General features: G+C 45.2%; 1 protein-coding gene across 3 annotated transcripts in view; it reads left to right on the top strand.

Moving 5' to 3' along the window:
* MXRA8 (matrix remodeling associated 8) overlaps positions 1–14920 on the top strand; it is a 36488-nt gene that overhangs the window by 7384 nt on the left and 14184 nt on the right. The window contains exons 1-4 of one of the 3 annotated variants that reach the window (XM_009460905.2): positions 5064–5308; positions 12319–12339; positions 12774–13082; positions 13667–13768. In XM_009460905.2, coding sequence (XP_009459180.1) covers positions 5260–5308; positions 12319–12339; positions 12774–13082; positions 13667–13768 — 481 coding nt within the window. In that variant the 5' untranslated portion in view covers positions 5064–5259. Of the gene's footprint in view, positions 1–5063; positions 5309–11257; positions 11306–12318; positions 12340–12773; positions 13083–13666; positions 13769–14920 lie in introns of those variants that run through there. The other 2 variants (XM_087755374.1, XM_087755373.1) reach the window with 2 other exon arrangements.

The following is a 14920-nucleotide window of genomic DNA, read 5'->3' as shown; positions in this document are numbered from 1 at the left end:
CGGCTAGGGAACAAACATTGTAATGCTGGGCCTGTAAGAGGTATGTGGCTTGCTACATCACTGGAATAATGACAGGCTGCACTCGACAGCCCTGTTATTGTGGTTGGGTTTCAGTTTTGTCCTTTTAGTTCACAGCTCTTGCTGCAAGTTGGATTATTTCAGGCTCGTTTATGGGATTCATTGCAGCTGAAAGATTTATTTTAATGAGAAAAGCTTCGCAACCAAATGAAGCCTCCTGGGAAACGCGTACCCTCTGGTAATTCACATGGTTCTGTGTTACATTGCTCTTTTCCATCAGCAGGCAGCTCTGAAGGCTCCCCTTACCCACCCCAGACCTTTCTTAGAAAGGGGGAGTGAATATGGGTGCGTATTTATCCCTCTGAGCGTTACAGGTTGATCGCACTACTGGCACGACAAGGGTTATTTGAACAATTCCCACTAGAAGATAAATGGTGTCAGTGTACGTTAACCTTGACCTGCAGTACCCCTGCCTTTCTCTCTTTTGCCGTTTCCATGCAAAGCTCTCTTTCTGCTTGTTTTTGGCGTTGCAGGATCCTTGCTCCCTTTGCCGATGTACCTGTCAATTAGCACTCTTTATTCCCAAGCTGTAGCATTCTCTGCTACTTTTCAGTTCTAGGAATTATCCTTGCTTCTGCTCATGGGTAGATATTTTCTCCTTTAATTTAATCATGGCAGAGTATTATGTGTCCTGTATTTAAAGAAGATGTAAAGAAGTTGTTGGTAATAAGTGAGAATTATGTGGCCTGTATTTAAAGAAGATGTAAAGAAGTTGTTGGTAATAAGTGAGAATTATGTGGCCTGTATTTAAAGAAGATGTAAAGAAGTTGTTGGTAATAAGTATGGAGTGTTGACAAATCTTGTACATAAGGCCTTGTGTACGTTTGTGTCAACAGAGCATTAATCCTTGCATTCCTTTTTAATACATTACATATATTTATAGCCGTGAAAATGGGGTGGAAGTGGCTGCTTCCACTCCTGCTTCCCAGGGTTAATGGTTCTCAAAATTGCAATAAAAGGATGGAGGGTACCTCTTGGCATCAGACCACCTTCCCAATCTGATACTTGCTCAGTTTTTCTAGACTGCTGGTCTTCAGTTCAGACTTACTGGGAGGTCTTTCCGTGTACCCTGCAGCCATGGAAAACAAAAATGTTAAAATGGAAGAGATCGAGAAGAGGAAACTTCCTGGCAGACATGGCTTGCCCATTATTGTTTCGCACAAGCCGATTCATCTTGTGACCCTTGCGCCGTCTTTGGGCAGGGCTTTTTTCCACCTGAGCCACCAGCATTTCATATCTGAAATCGATATGAGATATGAAATAGATATGAAATATATGAACTATCTATTTTGTATGGCCATATATTTCATGTCTGAAATAGGGGTGACTCTGGAAAGGCGGGAGCCTTTCTCCTCCCTGCTGGCCTGACCTGTGGTGAGGATGGCAGGTGCGGAGCTCCAGGAAGCAAGAACACTTGTGTTGGTTCTGGAAGGTTCCTTTCTCTTGCATGGATGAAGTTGCTTTCTTTGGACAGGATTTGTGGTCAGGGTAGACAGCTGTACAGGCCGCAGCAGGCAGCTAAGGAATGCTTCTTGTTTTGAGAATCAATACCCAAAATACCTCTGGGAGTGAGGAAGGAGGAAGGCTAGGGAACAGCGGTCGGGCCAGACTCCATGGAGAATCTAGTTTAAAATTCAGCTCCCGGACGGGCAAAGTGTTGACACAGATGCCCTTCAGGATCTCTTTGGACTAGCAAAGCTCTGGGAAGACAGGGCTGACCAGAGACTGTGCAGAACTAAAGAGCGAGAAAAAGGCAAAGATCTGTGAAACAGCCCCGTGTCCCTTTCCTCCTCTCGTTGTGAACCCCAGAGAAGCTGCTGCTCTTTCCTTCCAGTGGGTGGTTTTCTTTAGGAGCCTTCAGTGGGTTCAGCCTGAACTTGGCTTCTTTCAGTCAGGAAATAGCCAATTCATGACAGCAGCAACCACAGCAATCTGCATCCATCCCAGGAGTCATGCAAGAAACAACCAGTAACCTCTGCGGTGCCAAAGCTAGGAGGCAGAAAGGTGGAAAAGCAACCTGGAATTGCAGCCTGGAAGGTTCTGCCTGTGGTCGAGAGAAACCAAGGGAAGGAGAGGGTGCTGTGTTTGCTGTCTGCGCAATGGGAACAGCTTCTTGCCTCCCAGCCAAACATTTTCCAGACTCTGCTCCGATGACGCAGCTGAACAAAAGGCTGTCAGATTTGAGCCTTTCGTCTGGCTCCCTGGCCTGACAGAGACAACAGGAAAGGCTCCTTCTTCCACTTCTGGCTCAGCAACAGGCCAGCACCTCCGCTGCGGAAGATCAGTATTGCCTTTGCTGTGATGCCTGGGAATCTGGCAGCAGGTTTTTGGTTTAGGGACATGGCTTAGCAGGAGCCTTTGCTGTGTGCAGGTGGTTACGGAATTGGACTAATGCAAGTATCTGAGACTTGCAAAGACAAGCCTATGTTTTTGCATTAGGGTTACAGTTGGACTGGACATGTGAACACACAGGTTATTGACATAGCTCAGCTGCTGAGTGTGGGAACTCGGGCTGCGAGTGACTGTATGTGTCTAATTACCCACAAACTTCCCCACTTAATATAAACGACAGTTGAAGTTTGCAGTGAAATTTTATGGGGTTCTTATCTGAAGATTATTTTAGAACTTTTCACTAGAAACAAACCAGCAGTTATCTCAATCTGTTTTGGCCAGTGTGAAGACCTGCTGGAGTTAAGACTAGGCTTTTTTCATGGTCAAATTATTTAATAAGAGCAGCTCCAGTTTCTTGGAATTTCTTTGGAAGTGTCTGGTTCTGTCTGCTGCTGGAGACAGGATCCTGGACTAGATGAAGTTCTGATCTGATTTAGTCTGGATGTTTCCAAAGTTTCCCTTGTTGCAGAGTATGATTATTTAGATGTTTATTTAGGTTTTTGTTATAATGCCCTCCTCTTCCCTGAAACACAGCCCCCTCTGGGGTAGAGGAAATCTATCTTCTGTTATACTAGATGGTACAGAAGAATGTCAGAAGAAAAAATTCAAGTGGGGCAATTAAGTTTTTCTCCATGGAGTGCCATGGGAGGGCTACTAACTTGTATTTTTAAGCCCTCCTATGAGAGTCCCACATATATTTAGCTCTGTTCTACAGATGGACATTTAAGAACCATAAGTTTTAATTCCCTTTCCCCAACATTTTCCACTTGATGACTAATTTGATTGTGTTGTTAAATCCACGAAACAGTGTTAACCATAAACAACAATAATATAACAACAGAATGCAAGCAAACAGAAAGCCTTACCATATTTTATTTTTTAACATATTCTAGCAGCAGCTACACTATTTATTTCCTGACTTTATACTCATGCAATGTTCCTGCAAGTTGTGTATTAAAAGACTCCTGGCCAATTCAGTCACCCACACGGATTAGGTTGTGGCCTACGCGAGGCCAGATTCAGATGGAGCCGTATTCCAAGCCTAAAGCAACATTTACACCTTTCATACCCATATGTGAAGGCGCTTTATGGAACAGGGTGTTGAATACTCTGACTCAGTGTCTTTTACCATCTTGTCCCGCTTGAAAATATAAAATAAATTTTTCCACTGGAAATTAATTGCTTTTTTCAGAACTCAGACTTGGATTGACGTGGAAGAGGAATGTCTTAACACTTACGGAGTCAGCAGAGGAGACTAACTTAAACCAGTTTAGGGCCTGTTCTAAACGGTTCAACCAACAGCCTGATTAAGCTGTTCCCACTACCTGTGAAGGTTGCTGCCCTCTTCAGGTTAGGCTGGTAAAGTTTCAACTAGTTAAACGGTGGCATGAGGGCATGATTTCCTTCCATGCTTGGTTAGCCCTGCCGTTTTAAGGAGTCTGTCCCCTCTGAACATCCTGCAGCATCTAAAGGAGTAATCCCCTAAACTGAAAAAATGACTGTCTCTGGTCTGCAGATGCAAACTAAGGCAATCTGAACTTTAACCGGTCTGTGAGCGCATACACATGAAGGGGGTGCGCGTAGATTTTATTTTGTGAAGCAGTGTTGGAAGTTTAAGAATTTACTGCTTCTTTCTCTGCTGTTTGTCATTGATTGTTTCCGCTTACTGACTGCGTTAATAGTCCTAATCATTGTGGGACACAGTGAAGTGGGTTATACCAACACAGTTAAATACATCATTACAGGCTTTAGGAACTGGTTAATTTAATTTAACAGTCTTTCCCTTGAGCAGAGACTGCTGAAAATTCAGTCATTGCTTGATGTTGTTGCTGTGTCTTGGCACTGCTATCGGGGCTGGTATTATCTTACGAGTACGCAGAGGAGGAGAGCAGCAGTGTATCAGGTCCTCTGTGGTTAAGGTTAGTGCAACGTGTCGGCTGTTTGTCTTGGTGTCAGTCAAGCAACTACTAGCGTAGTTCAGCTCTAGTACGCAGGGCTGAAAGCAGAAGTCCTAAATCCGACCCAGCTTTCTGTGTTCTGGCCTCTGTGATAGGGAAACCTGTTCCCCCCATTGCAGTATTGTGGGGCTTTTAGTTGCATTCTAGGCTCTTCTGCCTGCACTGCCCTAAGCTCCCATATATTCAGTTTTTGTCATTATTATCCTTTTGCTAAGATAGCTGCTATTAAGCCCTTGCTTACAAATCACAGGGCAGAGTAAATATTGTTTTCTAGGTTCTCTTCTGAGGCTTGAGCTTGAAGTAAAACCATATGAGGAGACAAAGATCAAAAAACCACTGAAGGCAACAGAATAAATCCAGTCTCAAGCAGACAGCTGGATGAGTGTCAAACAAAGGAAGGAACAGCTGGATCAAGTAAAGCACAAGAAAAATTAGTTCCATCCCTAGGGGGAGGGAGAAAGATTGTTTCGTGAGCCCAGAGCTGTGTGGGACCAACTTCACCCGATAAAACTTTGACATCAAAGTCAGGGGCAGATCAGCAGGTCCCAGAGGGAGGGGAAAGAGAAGAGTGGGTGTTCGTAGTAGCTGTGCAGAAAGCGTTAGGGAAAGGAAGGAGGTGGAGTGTGAGTGTAGGGGGAGAGCAGAGTAGGGAGGTGGGGAATTGGAAGTTGTAGGTGGAGTAATTCTGAAGAATATGAGCTGCTGTCCACAGCTTTCTGAATGTAAATTGATGAGGTCATAGTGTTTTCCAGTTACAAAAAAAAGTTTAAAAAAAAAAAAAAGTCTTCAACTTGTTTTTCAAGAGAGACGAAAACACGGAGAAGCTGAAGAAATGGAGCAACTAGCAAAACTCCTTCTGTGGCAGCTTTTGCTTCAGCAAAGTAAGCTCCTAGTTGATCGGCATGATGTTACTTATTTTTATTTCAGCTGCAAAGGATGGGGCTGGAGGTTAGCTAGAAGATTTTGAACTGTTATTTTTGTACGATTTTGTTCAGATTCCTAAGTTAGTTGTGTTTTTGTCTGTGAGGGGGGGGAATCACGGATTTCTCATGCTTTTTGGAGAGGAAAGGGGAGAGAAGGGAGAAATGTTTGAGGTTGTTTAAGCGGTACTCCATTCAGCATATTTATGCAATCTGTTTTTTCCTATCAGTTACCTCGATCAGCAAATTGAAGAACAGTAAGTTTGAATGTGAGTACAGTAAAGCTTGCATAGTCAGATTTACGTGATCCAAGGTTATTTTATACTTTTGAAGAGGCAGAAACAGCTGGTACATGTGTGTGTTTGTGAGTGTTCAGGATGGAGGAAAAAATTAGTGTTGTGGGGTTTTTTGTGTCCCCCCCCTCCCCATCTGCATAAAGAGACACAGGAATTCACTTTTGGGTAAGGTGCAAAAAAGGGATGAGGACAAGTCCGATGAGCTTACAACAAGAGAATGGCTTGTACCTTTTCCTTAATCACAGAGTTTTCTGTAAGAGCTGAAAACAGATTCAGGGTCCTGAAAGCCTGGCCCCGAGCTAAACAGAGAAACCCCAGGCTTGGATGGCAGGAGAGGATATGAGGATTAATTGCAAAACCCCAGCAAATCCACACTTGCAAATCTTTGGGCTCTAAGGAAGGCACCTATGAGCAAAAGACCAGTTACAGCTCTGAGAACAGTATGGAGGGACTTCGTTCAGGGTGCTGACAGTGGGAAGCGAGGAGCATGAGCTGCTTGGGGACCGGTGACCCCCCCTGCTCGTCACAGCCCTGTCAATGGAAGGCTGTGGTTAGCCACCTGAGCCTCTCAACGTTCCTCAGTGCCTAGATGGCGTAAGCTGAAGAGTTCTCAGTCTGGTCCCTAATTAATCTAGTTTCCATGTCACTACATCATCCCCAGTTTTGCAATGCCTCGAGGCAAGGTTTAGGAACTGGCAACATAAGGGATCAGTCATAGGGACAGAAGGGTTAAAGTGGCTCAGAAAACTAGTGTGTGGGGATGGGTTAGGCCTGGAGAAGGAGGAGAGGCCACATACTGCATTTCAGAAGCCCCAACCAGTCCAGCTCCTCCCCGGTGTGGCTTAGCATGTGGGCAGAGCTTGGGGAGCACCCAGGGCAGGAATAGCAGGTTGGGTTGCTATAGAGCAGCAGGGGAGCAGCGTAGAGGCAACGCTATCCCACCTGAGGACGGATGATCTCTGACAGACTTTTTTCAGGTGTATTTTGGAGAGAGAACTGTCCATATGCCAGGCAGCCCTGGTCTGAGTCCTGCTATCCCCACACGAATCAGGTTATAACATAATGCGGGGAGGGGAGAAGGGAGGGAATCTGTGCCGTTTCATATTTGCTGAGATGATCCCTTCTGGAGAGGAACCACACCCTCAAGTGTTAATGCCTTGCAGGGAGGAACAGCGCTGTGTTTGGAGTGGCTCTACAAACTATTCTGTGGGCCCAGAGCCAACGTGAAGTACACAAAGCAGAGAAGGGCTCATAAAGCTGGGCCGGTGTCTGAGCTGTCTGTGAGAAAGTTAGGGCAAATCTGTGAGGATCCCGATTGTGCAGTGGCCAAGATGGCGATTGGTTTCTCGTACAGACAGAAGGCTTTTCCCTTTCTGCTGAGGCAGCACGTTCTTGCTTTTTGCCGATTCATGGGCATGTTCCTACCTGCAGCGAGGTGTTGGAACTGTTGGGACTAGATGGGTAGTTAAGGGCTCTCCAGTCCTGACATCCTTTTTGAAAGCAGAAGGCTGCTGTTGAGAAAGTTGTCCCAGGAAGCCTTTAAAAATAAACAAACATAGAGACTTAGATAAAAGCCCAGTTCAAAGCCTGGCTTGGCCATCAGTTGGCTTTATAAGGGAAACCTGGTTTTACTGAAAAGCTTAGCCTTGTGGTCCTAGGCCAGCGGGGCAGGTGGCGAATGGGAGATGTCTAGGTGGAACTGTATTGCTCGCTATCTCCCTGCTTTGCCTCTTCGAGATGGGCCCAGATGTTATTCCTAGTTACTGGTCAGTGGGTTTTAAAAAAATGGATACCAGAAGAGAGCTGAGCTCATTTGTGTAGCTGTCACCTTGATCATAAGCCATTATGTCTTCTCAGGCGCTGGGTCAGCTCCCTGAAGAGTCAGGATGGAGCTACTGCCATTCTCCAAAAGTATTTGGAAATAGCTTGGTAGCACAGGCTGCTCTTTTTGCAATAATTGTGTAATGGCTCTACAGAGACCATTAAATCCCCTGCACAGACAATGGGATTTGTGGGAGAAGTAAGGAATCTGACACATACAGATTTTGTGAGGAGCATGTCCTTTCTCTAGGGCTAAACCAGCCCTTTGTGCCCATAATGTAAAGGTGATGTCTCTTCCTTTTTCAAAAGAAAAAAGAAGCTGAGACAGACCAGGAGACACTGGAGAAGGTATGCAAAGGAATAATGAGCTGACCTTATTTAGGCAAGCGGAGTGTCAGCCTCACAGACTGTTGTTTCAACCCACAGACCTGGTGGGTTATGACACTCGTATCTCCAGTGACTTCTTTGTTTGCTTTCCTGCTCACCACTACAATCTGGGCTTCAGTGGGGCTTATTGCCTTGTAAGGCACTGTTCCAGGCAGCTTATCCTCACTCTGCTGCCGTGAATGGCAAGGCTCTTCCTGAGCTCAGCAGAAGCACTGCAGGTAGAGCTGGTGTCGTCATGTCAGGCTCCCACTGATGGTGTTTGCAGGTTCCTTTTGCGCTCTGGTAGTCTTTCATCCTCCAGTATGAGACAGGAATTTAGTGGTTTCATTAGCGCATGCATCTACCTGTGAAGCAGACCCTCTGCCAGCAGCTGTCTCCAGGAGGAGAGAAGTGGTGGTCTTGTTCAGGCAAGACTCAAGGAACAGTTTTCTGTTTGAACTGCTCCAGGGACACTGCCTAGAGAGCTCTGAGTATGTAAGATGTCTTTCAGACCCTGAGGCTTTTACTTCTAGTTTGCCTGCAGTTTTTGTGGCTTAATTCTTTGCTTGAAAAGTGGATGGGATTCAAGAAGTAAAAGCTGGCTCTGCCTTTTACAAGGGATTAGGAAATGCTTTTGCAGGCTGCTTTCCTCTTCCTATATTGTGGGACCAGTAGAATACCTCTGGGATCCTACTGAGAGGCGTGCTGAGTCTGCACAGAACACGTCAGGGGACAGCACAGAGATGGCTTTTTGTTGTTTTTTTGTGGGTACATCACACTGAGAAGATAAAGTGATTATCCATCACATGGAATTTGAGATTTTAAAATGAAAGCTACCGTGAGCTCTGTGTTGACAACTATTCAGGTATTTGGTGCTTTTGAAGCTCTGACTCCTGGAGTCCTGTGATTACAAAAGCCTGAGCTTTCACTAGGTGCATAAATACTCCTTGATTTTACAGTTGCAGATTGGGAAGTGTGACTCACCAAAATACCTGCTTCCAGTTTACCCCAATCCTGTAGTTCATAAACTGTCAACTTGGCTGGGTTATGGATATATCTCTGCGTTTGTTCAGTAGCTACTGTGTTATACAAACAATAACTTTTAACAAGCATGGCTGGGGGACATGACTCTTGCTCTGGTTGTCTCACATAGCAGGGCTAGGTCTCGTAGCAGAGGGATGAGACTGAAAAGAGAAAAAGGCTTATTCCTTCTTTAACTACTGCTTTATGTTCAGGTTATTGAAGGTCAGTTGTTTTAAATTCCATTTTCTCCAGGCATGTAAGAGATCAGAGACATTCCAGATTCCTTAGATTTCTCAGTGATCTCATTTACAGCCATGTCAAATAAGTTTGAGTCTTATCTGTGACCTGATGTACGTGTGCAGATTTCCAGCACAGCTGGGGAATCAGAACTATCAGCTCTTCCTTCTTTGTCTTGTGGAGTTCCCATGCCTCTTGTAAAGACTTGTCCTTTCTTTCCCATCTAGAACTTTGCTTACTGGCTGCTACGCCGCTGTCTTTTTGATATTCGCACCTACCGCTTTGTCTGAGACTATGAACGATACCCTAGGGCAGGCTTCAGACCCAAAGCTTCTGTCCAGAATCTGTCTGTGTGCATGTGAGCGTGCACGTGCAGTGAAAAACCTTTTCTCTTCCGTGTCTGTCCCCGTGCTGAACTCCGCCACAATGCTGAGCTGTGCCTTCAGCTTGGATGGGTTTTGTTCTAGTGCGTAATGTCACTGTAACCCTGGGCTGTTCAGCTTTGTGTGGCAACACTCAGCAAGGCAAAAAAGCAGTATGGGAAAATGCAGGCAAGGCATCCACAGACTCTTCCCGTTTCCCAACAGTAAGCCACATCTCCTGGTCTCCGAGGGGCAGACCTGGCAAGACCCTGGAGTGTAATTGTCAATAAGCGAGAGTGCTCCTGCCCTGCTTCTTAGGGAGCTGCTAGCAGAAGCTTTAAGAGTGGAGGGAAAAAAAGAAGCTGTCAAAACCCACAAGACATAAACTTTTCTTATCTAAAAGCCGTTACATTACAGACAACTTCACCGCTTTCTTGTTTTGCAGACTTGTGTTTGGAAGTGTGCTGGAGGAGCAGCCTAGCCTGGCAAAAGGCCCCTGTGGGTGGGATGGAGCGTTAGGACCTGGGTGGTCCTCACCATGCCAGCAGGGCCAGCTAACAGATACAAAACCAGGGGTTAGTGCTATTGTTAGTTTAGGGCTGCGACAGGCTGCTGAGCTGAGCGTATTGGAAGGCTTAGGTCGGTTGTTAGATTTATGATGCTGCATTTGGGCTCAATGTTTTTTACATTAACTTGCAAGAGGAAAGGAGGAAAGTAAATGCATTCCTCTCACTGAGCCAGGAGAGGATGTTTCTGTAGCACCGAATCAATTTGCTGTTAATGAGCGGTAATGCAAGACTCTGGAAGCACTGGTGGTGCAGCCAGCCAGCTCGTAGCCACCGCTCCCTAGCACGCAAGTCGCCGGTCACGTTGTGATACTGTGTTGGAGCCTTGCCACGGGGCAAGCACCAACTCAAACACACGGGCATTGCTCTGTCACGCTGATACCAGTGGATGCTGTTGTGCCGAGAGCTGGTTGTCCTGGTGCAAGTGAGACCGATTTGTCCTGGAGAAGGCTGATTTGGTGCTGTAAAAGAGCTTTGTATCATTCCTTTGCTGTCCTAAGCTAAATCTAAGTCCTGGCTTCCAGAGGCGGAGGCTGGCAGCTTATCGTATTTTACCATCAGGCATTCTGCAGCCTATTAGGAGAGACCATCAAATGATGGAATTACAATGTCTTGTGTATGATGTTTCTCTTATATTCAGAGCAGTACAGACTTTGTGTGAGATTATTTGTGATGCTGAGATTATAAATGTAGAAAAAATAACTTACATTTGGAGTGTCTTTGAACTGGCAGTTCAACAGATGGTGCTGCTCATTTTTGTTCTCTGGTGTCACTGCCCAGTGTTTTGTGATAGGAGAAGGAAAGGAAACGGAGTTTATTCTCAGCCCGTGCACTGGGGGTGTGGTTAAAATAGCCCCAGTTTGGAGTTAATTTATTCTCTTTTGAAATGCATAAATTCCAGGGCTGAAAAAAAAAAAAATACAGCCTTTGTCTGGAGGACATTGTGCCTATGACATTAGCAGGACAAAACATCTAATGATCTTGCTGGAACCCACTTGGGCTTGACTGGTTAGAGAGATGAATGATGTTGTTGTGTTGGGAATCTGAATTGTGCTCTCAAAGCACGATGCCAGGAGACCTCCTAGACCCCTCCTACACAAAAAGCAGGCAGGGCTGGACCAGAGAAAAGCAGGAACAAAGGCATTAGTTCATTTCTTGCAGAGTTCTTCCTGCATAGATCCGAGTCACGTGAGTTGCAGTTGCATCCGGAGCATTACAGCGTTCGTTAGCTGTGCAGACCGGGAACGTGAGCGGGAGAGACTCCAGGGACGTGCTCCCAAAGCCAGGGTGGGTTTGCCCAGCAGAGTGCTGACAACAGTGTGTGTCGTGAGTGTGAAGCGAAACAGCCGAGTCACGTCACTGCTCATCTGACAGGTGGACTCGGCGTCCTGCAGAGTTACAGAATTCCTTCAATGCATTAATGCCACCATCAATTTTGTAGGATTTTGATTTGGAGTCTTAGAGATGAAAGTTATCTTTTGGCCCTCAATCTAATGCATCAGCAGTGTGGATCCATTTCCCTCTACTTGGGCAGCTCTAACCCCTAGCAAATGAGCTGGGGTCAGCTCTGTCTCCCAGTCTGTTCAGGCCTTTGCCTTAGCAGAGAAAGTTGACTGAGATGTGGGTGTCTGCTGGGGAAGAGATGGAAGTGAAGCTGTCACATTTCATTTCACAGTGGTCAAACGGCACAAAAATGAACATGAACTATGATTCTATGATTCCATGAACTGTTCTTGCTCTGCTGTTTCTGCTGGTGCCTTGTTATTCATGCAGGACCAATATCAGATCCCAAGATAATACTGGTGCTTCCCTTCCCCCTGCCCACTCCTGCCTCCTTGGGTTCTTGTTTTTGTTTTACACAACATCCGTTAAATAGCTTCCTCTTGGGCAGAAGAGGCCTTTCAGACACTTTTGGTGGGTGATGCATTGATAGATAGCTTTGGCATAACATTCGAGTAGCATGGTGGAAAAAAACTCTGTCACTATAGATGGTATGAAATAAAGACTTGGACTGTATGAAATTCAGTTGCGGGCTAAGCATATCCCACATTGCCGTTAAGCTTAAGTTTGTTGGGTCAGGCACTGTCTTTTGCTTAAGTGTACAGTGTCTGCTGCAACATGCACCAACCAAGGTCTGAGCCTCTGGGCTTAACCACAATACATGTGTTAAATAAGTATATTAACAGAGAAGGGAGGAATAGAGGGAAAAATGACAGGGGAGCTGGCTGCTGGCTATGAGTGTATTTGTAGTTTTTTCTTCCTTTTGTTGACAGTAACATTCTTTTTTTCTGCTTTGGCAGGTTCTGTTTGTTTATATACAGGTGAGTGACATCTTTGTAATCTGCCTGGTTTTGTGATCATGAGAAGAAATGAAAGGGACTCTGATTCCATGACATGCAATGGGGGTTTCATTGCTAAAGTCCACAGGCCTGAACCGTGCATCCCATGAACTAGTGTCTCTAAACTTTGATTAAACTGGGGGTTAGGGTTAGGAAGGGTAGGTAGGACAGGTCAAATCTATGATCCTGATAACAGATGTCATAGATATCGCTTTCAGTGAATGACATCAGTGCTTTTAAGTGGCCGTCTGTTGTATTTCTCCATGAGAGAGCTCTATGTTGGTCTTGAAAGTTACTTTATTTTGGGTGGAAGGTGTGCAGAGATTCTAGGACAGGTCTGAGTTCTACTCTAGTGTCTTCTTTACATGCCATTAACCTGGTAACTCTGTTTTTTGTTCTTTGCTCTTGGCTCTCAGTCCCAGCTGACGCCTCAAACCCAGACAGTGTTGTTGTGTCGGTGTTAAATATCAGTGGTACCTTGGGGTCACAGGCTGTCCTGCCCTGCAAGAGTTACCGCATGGTGTGGACCCAGGATCGTCTGAACGACCGCCAACGCGTAGTCCACTGGGATCTGTACAGCAACTACTATGGAGATAATAAGACGGAAAGGCTATGTGACATGTACTCAGCTGGAGATCAGCGTATATACAGGTCCTACAACCAAGGCAGGATTTTCATGCCCCAGAATGCATTTATAGATGGCAACTTCTCCTTGGTGATCAAAGGTACTAAACAGCATCTTTTCTCCCTATGCTATCTGCAAGATGGAGGATTCATGACTAAATTAACTTTGTGTTTTTCAGTGAAAATGGCTATTTTACAGAGCATTTTCTATAAATAAATAAGTATCAATCTAATGAGGTTAACGAGGTTCTCTGAAGCACTGGCAATAGTGTTTTATTTTCCTTTGAAACAGTCCCATTTTAAAAGAGCATTGGTAACAACTCATTGCCTGACAGTCACTTGGGCTTCTTGTGAAGCTTTGACTGTATTTCAGTTTCTGAACTATAAATCCAAGGTTGCCATTCTCCCTATGCCTGCTCTTAGCTAAACTTAAATTGGCTTTCTTTTTCCATCTGTTAATAAAAATACATTCCACACAAGAGCAAATAAACTGAACAAATTATTATATTAGGTGAGATGATTCTTCTCTGTTTAGCCTACCCTGGTGATAAGGATGTGTTAGAACCAAGTTATAGGAAGGCCCTTTTGCATCCATACAAGCATTTGGGAAACAGTATAAATGACAAAGGTAATGATTGTCTCGGCATAAAACATTCAACTTCTCCTCTCTTTCCTGTTGTCCTAGATGTTGCAGAGAGTGATGAAGGCACATACTCTTGTAATCTTCACCATCACTACTGCCACTTATACGAAACTGTGAAAATCCAACTAGCTATCACCAAGAAAGGTAGGTGTGGCAGACAGCTTGGTGTTCCTTTCTGCAAGGGACCTGGTCTGGCAGCTGGAGTCCAGTGGCCATCAGGACTCTGTTGAATTCATAGTGGGGCTTGTGTGCTGGTTCATGGTAGATCTTGCATGCTGTTCTGCTAGTGTCAGAGAAGAGCGGTGTTTTGCCCATGCCTTCTCAGTTGCAGGTTCACAGATGCCCCAGGAGGCTTGGAAAGCCTCAGGAGACAGTGGTGCTCACTATGCTGTTTGCTATCAGATTCCCTGAGTTTCAGAAACTATTCAATGTGTGCTATTTATGAACCTCTCTCCTTTCTTGGCATGTGCCAAACAACGCATGGAGTCTGTTAAGCTCAATGCTTACTCTAGGCAGCCCAGTTAGCTAACTGTCCTGTCGCTGCTCCAGCAGTAGAACATCCCGAGTTAACAATCCATCATCAGTCAGGTTAGCCACAAAGATCTGCCTTGTACATTGGTTGGTGAGCTTACCCCGAGAAGCCTGTAGTTAAAAGCCTCCTCAAGTTACCACACCTTAACTCCAGCTCTAAAAGCAAGCTTCTAAGGGCTGTTGGCAGCTGCAGCGTGTGCCACCCATGCCACACATGCCACACACGCATCGCTACCGTGTCATTTAAATCAACCTTTGTATAATGCACATGTGAAGCTACTGGGGCTGATTGTGCTGGGAAGCTGTTGAAGGGTTGATGGGATAGTAGAGAAGTGCATCTCTTCTGCTGCTGTTCTCACAGCTTCTATGCAGTAAAAACAGCCAGGCAGGCCTGTGAGCCCCAGTCTGCTCATCTGTGTTTTGGTTCGTCTGTTATTCCTTTTCAAGAACAAAATACAAAACAGTGCTTCTTGAACTCCTCCAGTAATTAGGGCATTTGTGGGTAGAAAAGCATTTCCTGCTTGGAGAATTGGGATACAGAATATTGAAGATGAAATTTGTTGTTCTCGTTCCATTCTCAGTCTGTAGAGAGAATATCCTTCCTGCTTTCTGAAGCAAGAGATTAACTCTCAGTTATAAGGAAAAGAAAGTGGTCTTGCTTAATGCACTGACCTAGGATGTAGAAGATAAAGGTGCATTTCTTTACTAACTGCTGAGATAAGCGTGAACAAGGCACACTACCCCTGTGGCACTTCACGGTCTCTG

Source organism: Nipponia nippon, unplaced genomic scaffold (assembly GCF_047370975.1).
Source record: "Nipponia nippon isolate SJK-2023a ecotype South Korea unplaced genomic scaffold, ASM4737097v1 scaffold_19, whole genome shotgun sequence".
Classification (NCBI taxonomy): Eukaryota; Metazoa; Chordata; class Aves; order Pelecaniformes; family Threskiornithidae; genus Nipponia; species Nipponia nippon.
This window is presented reverse-complemented; position numbering and strand designations above follow the sequence as displayed.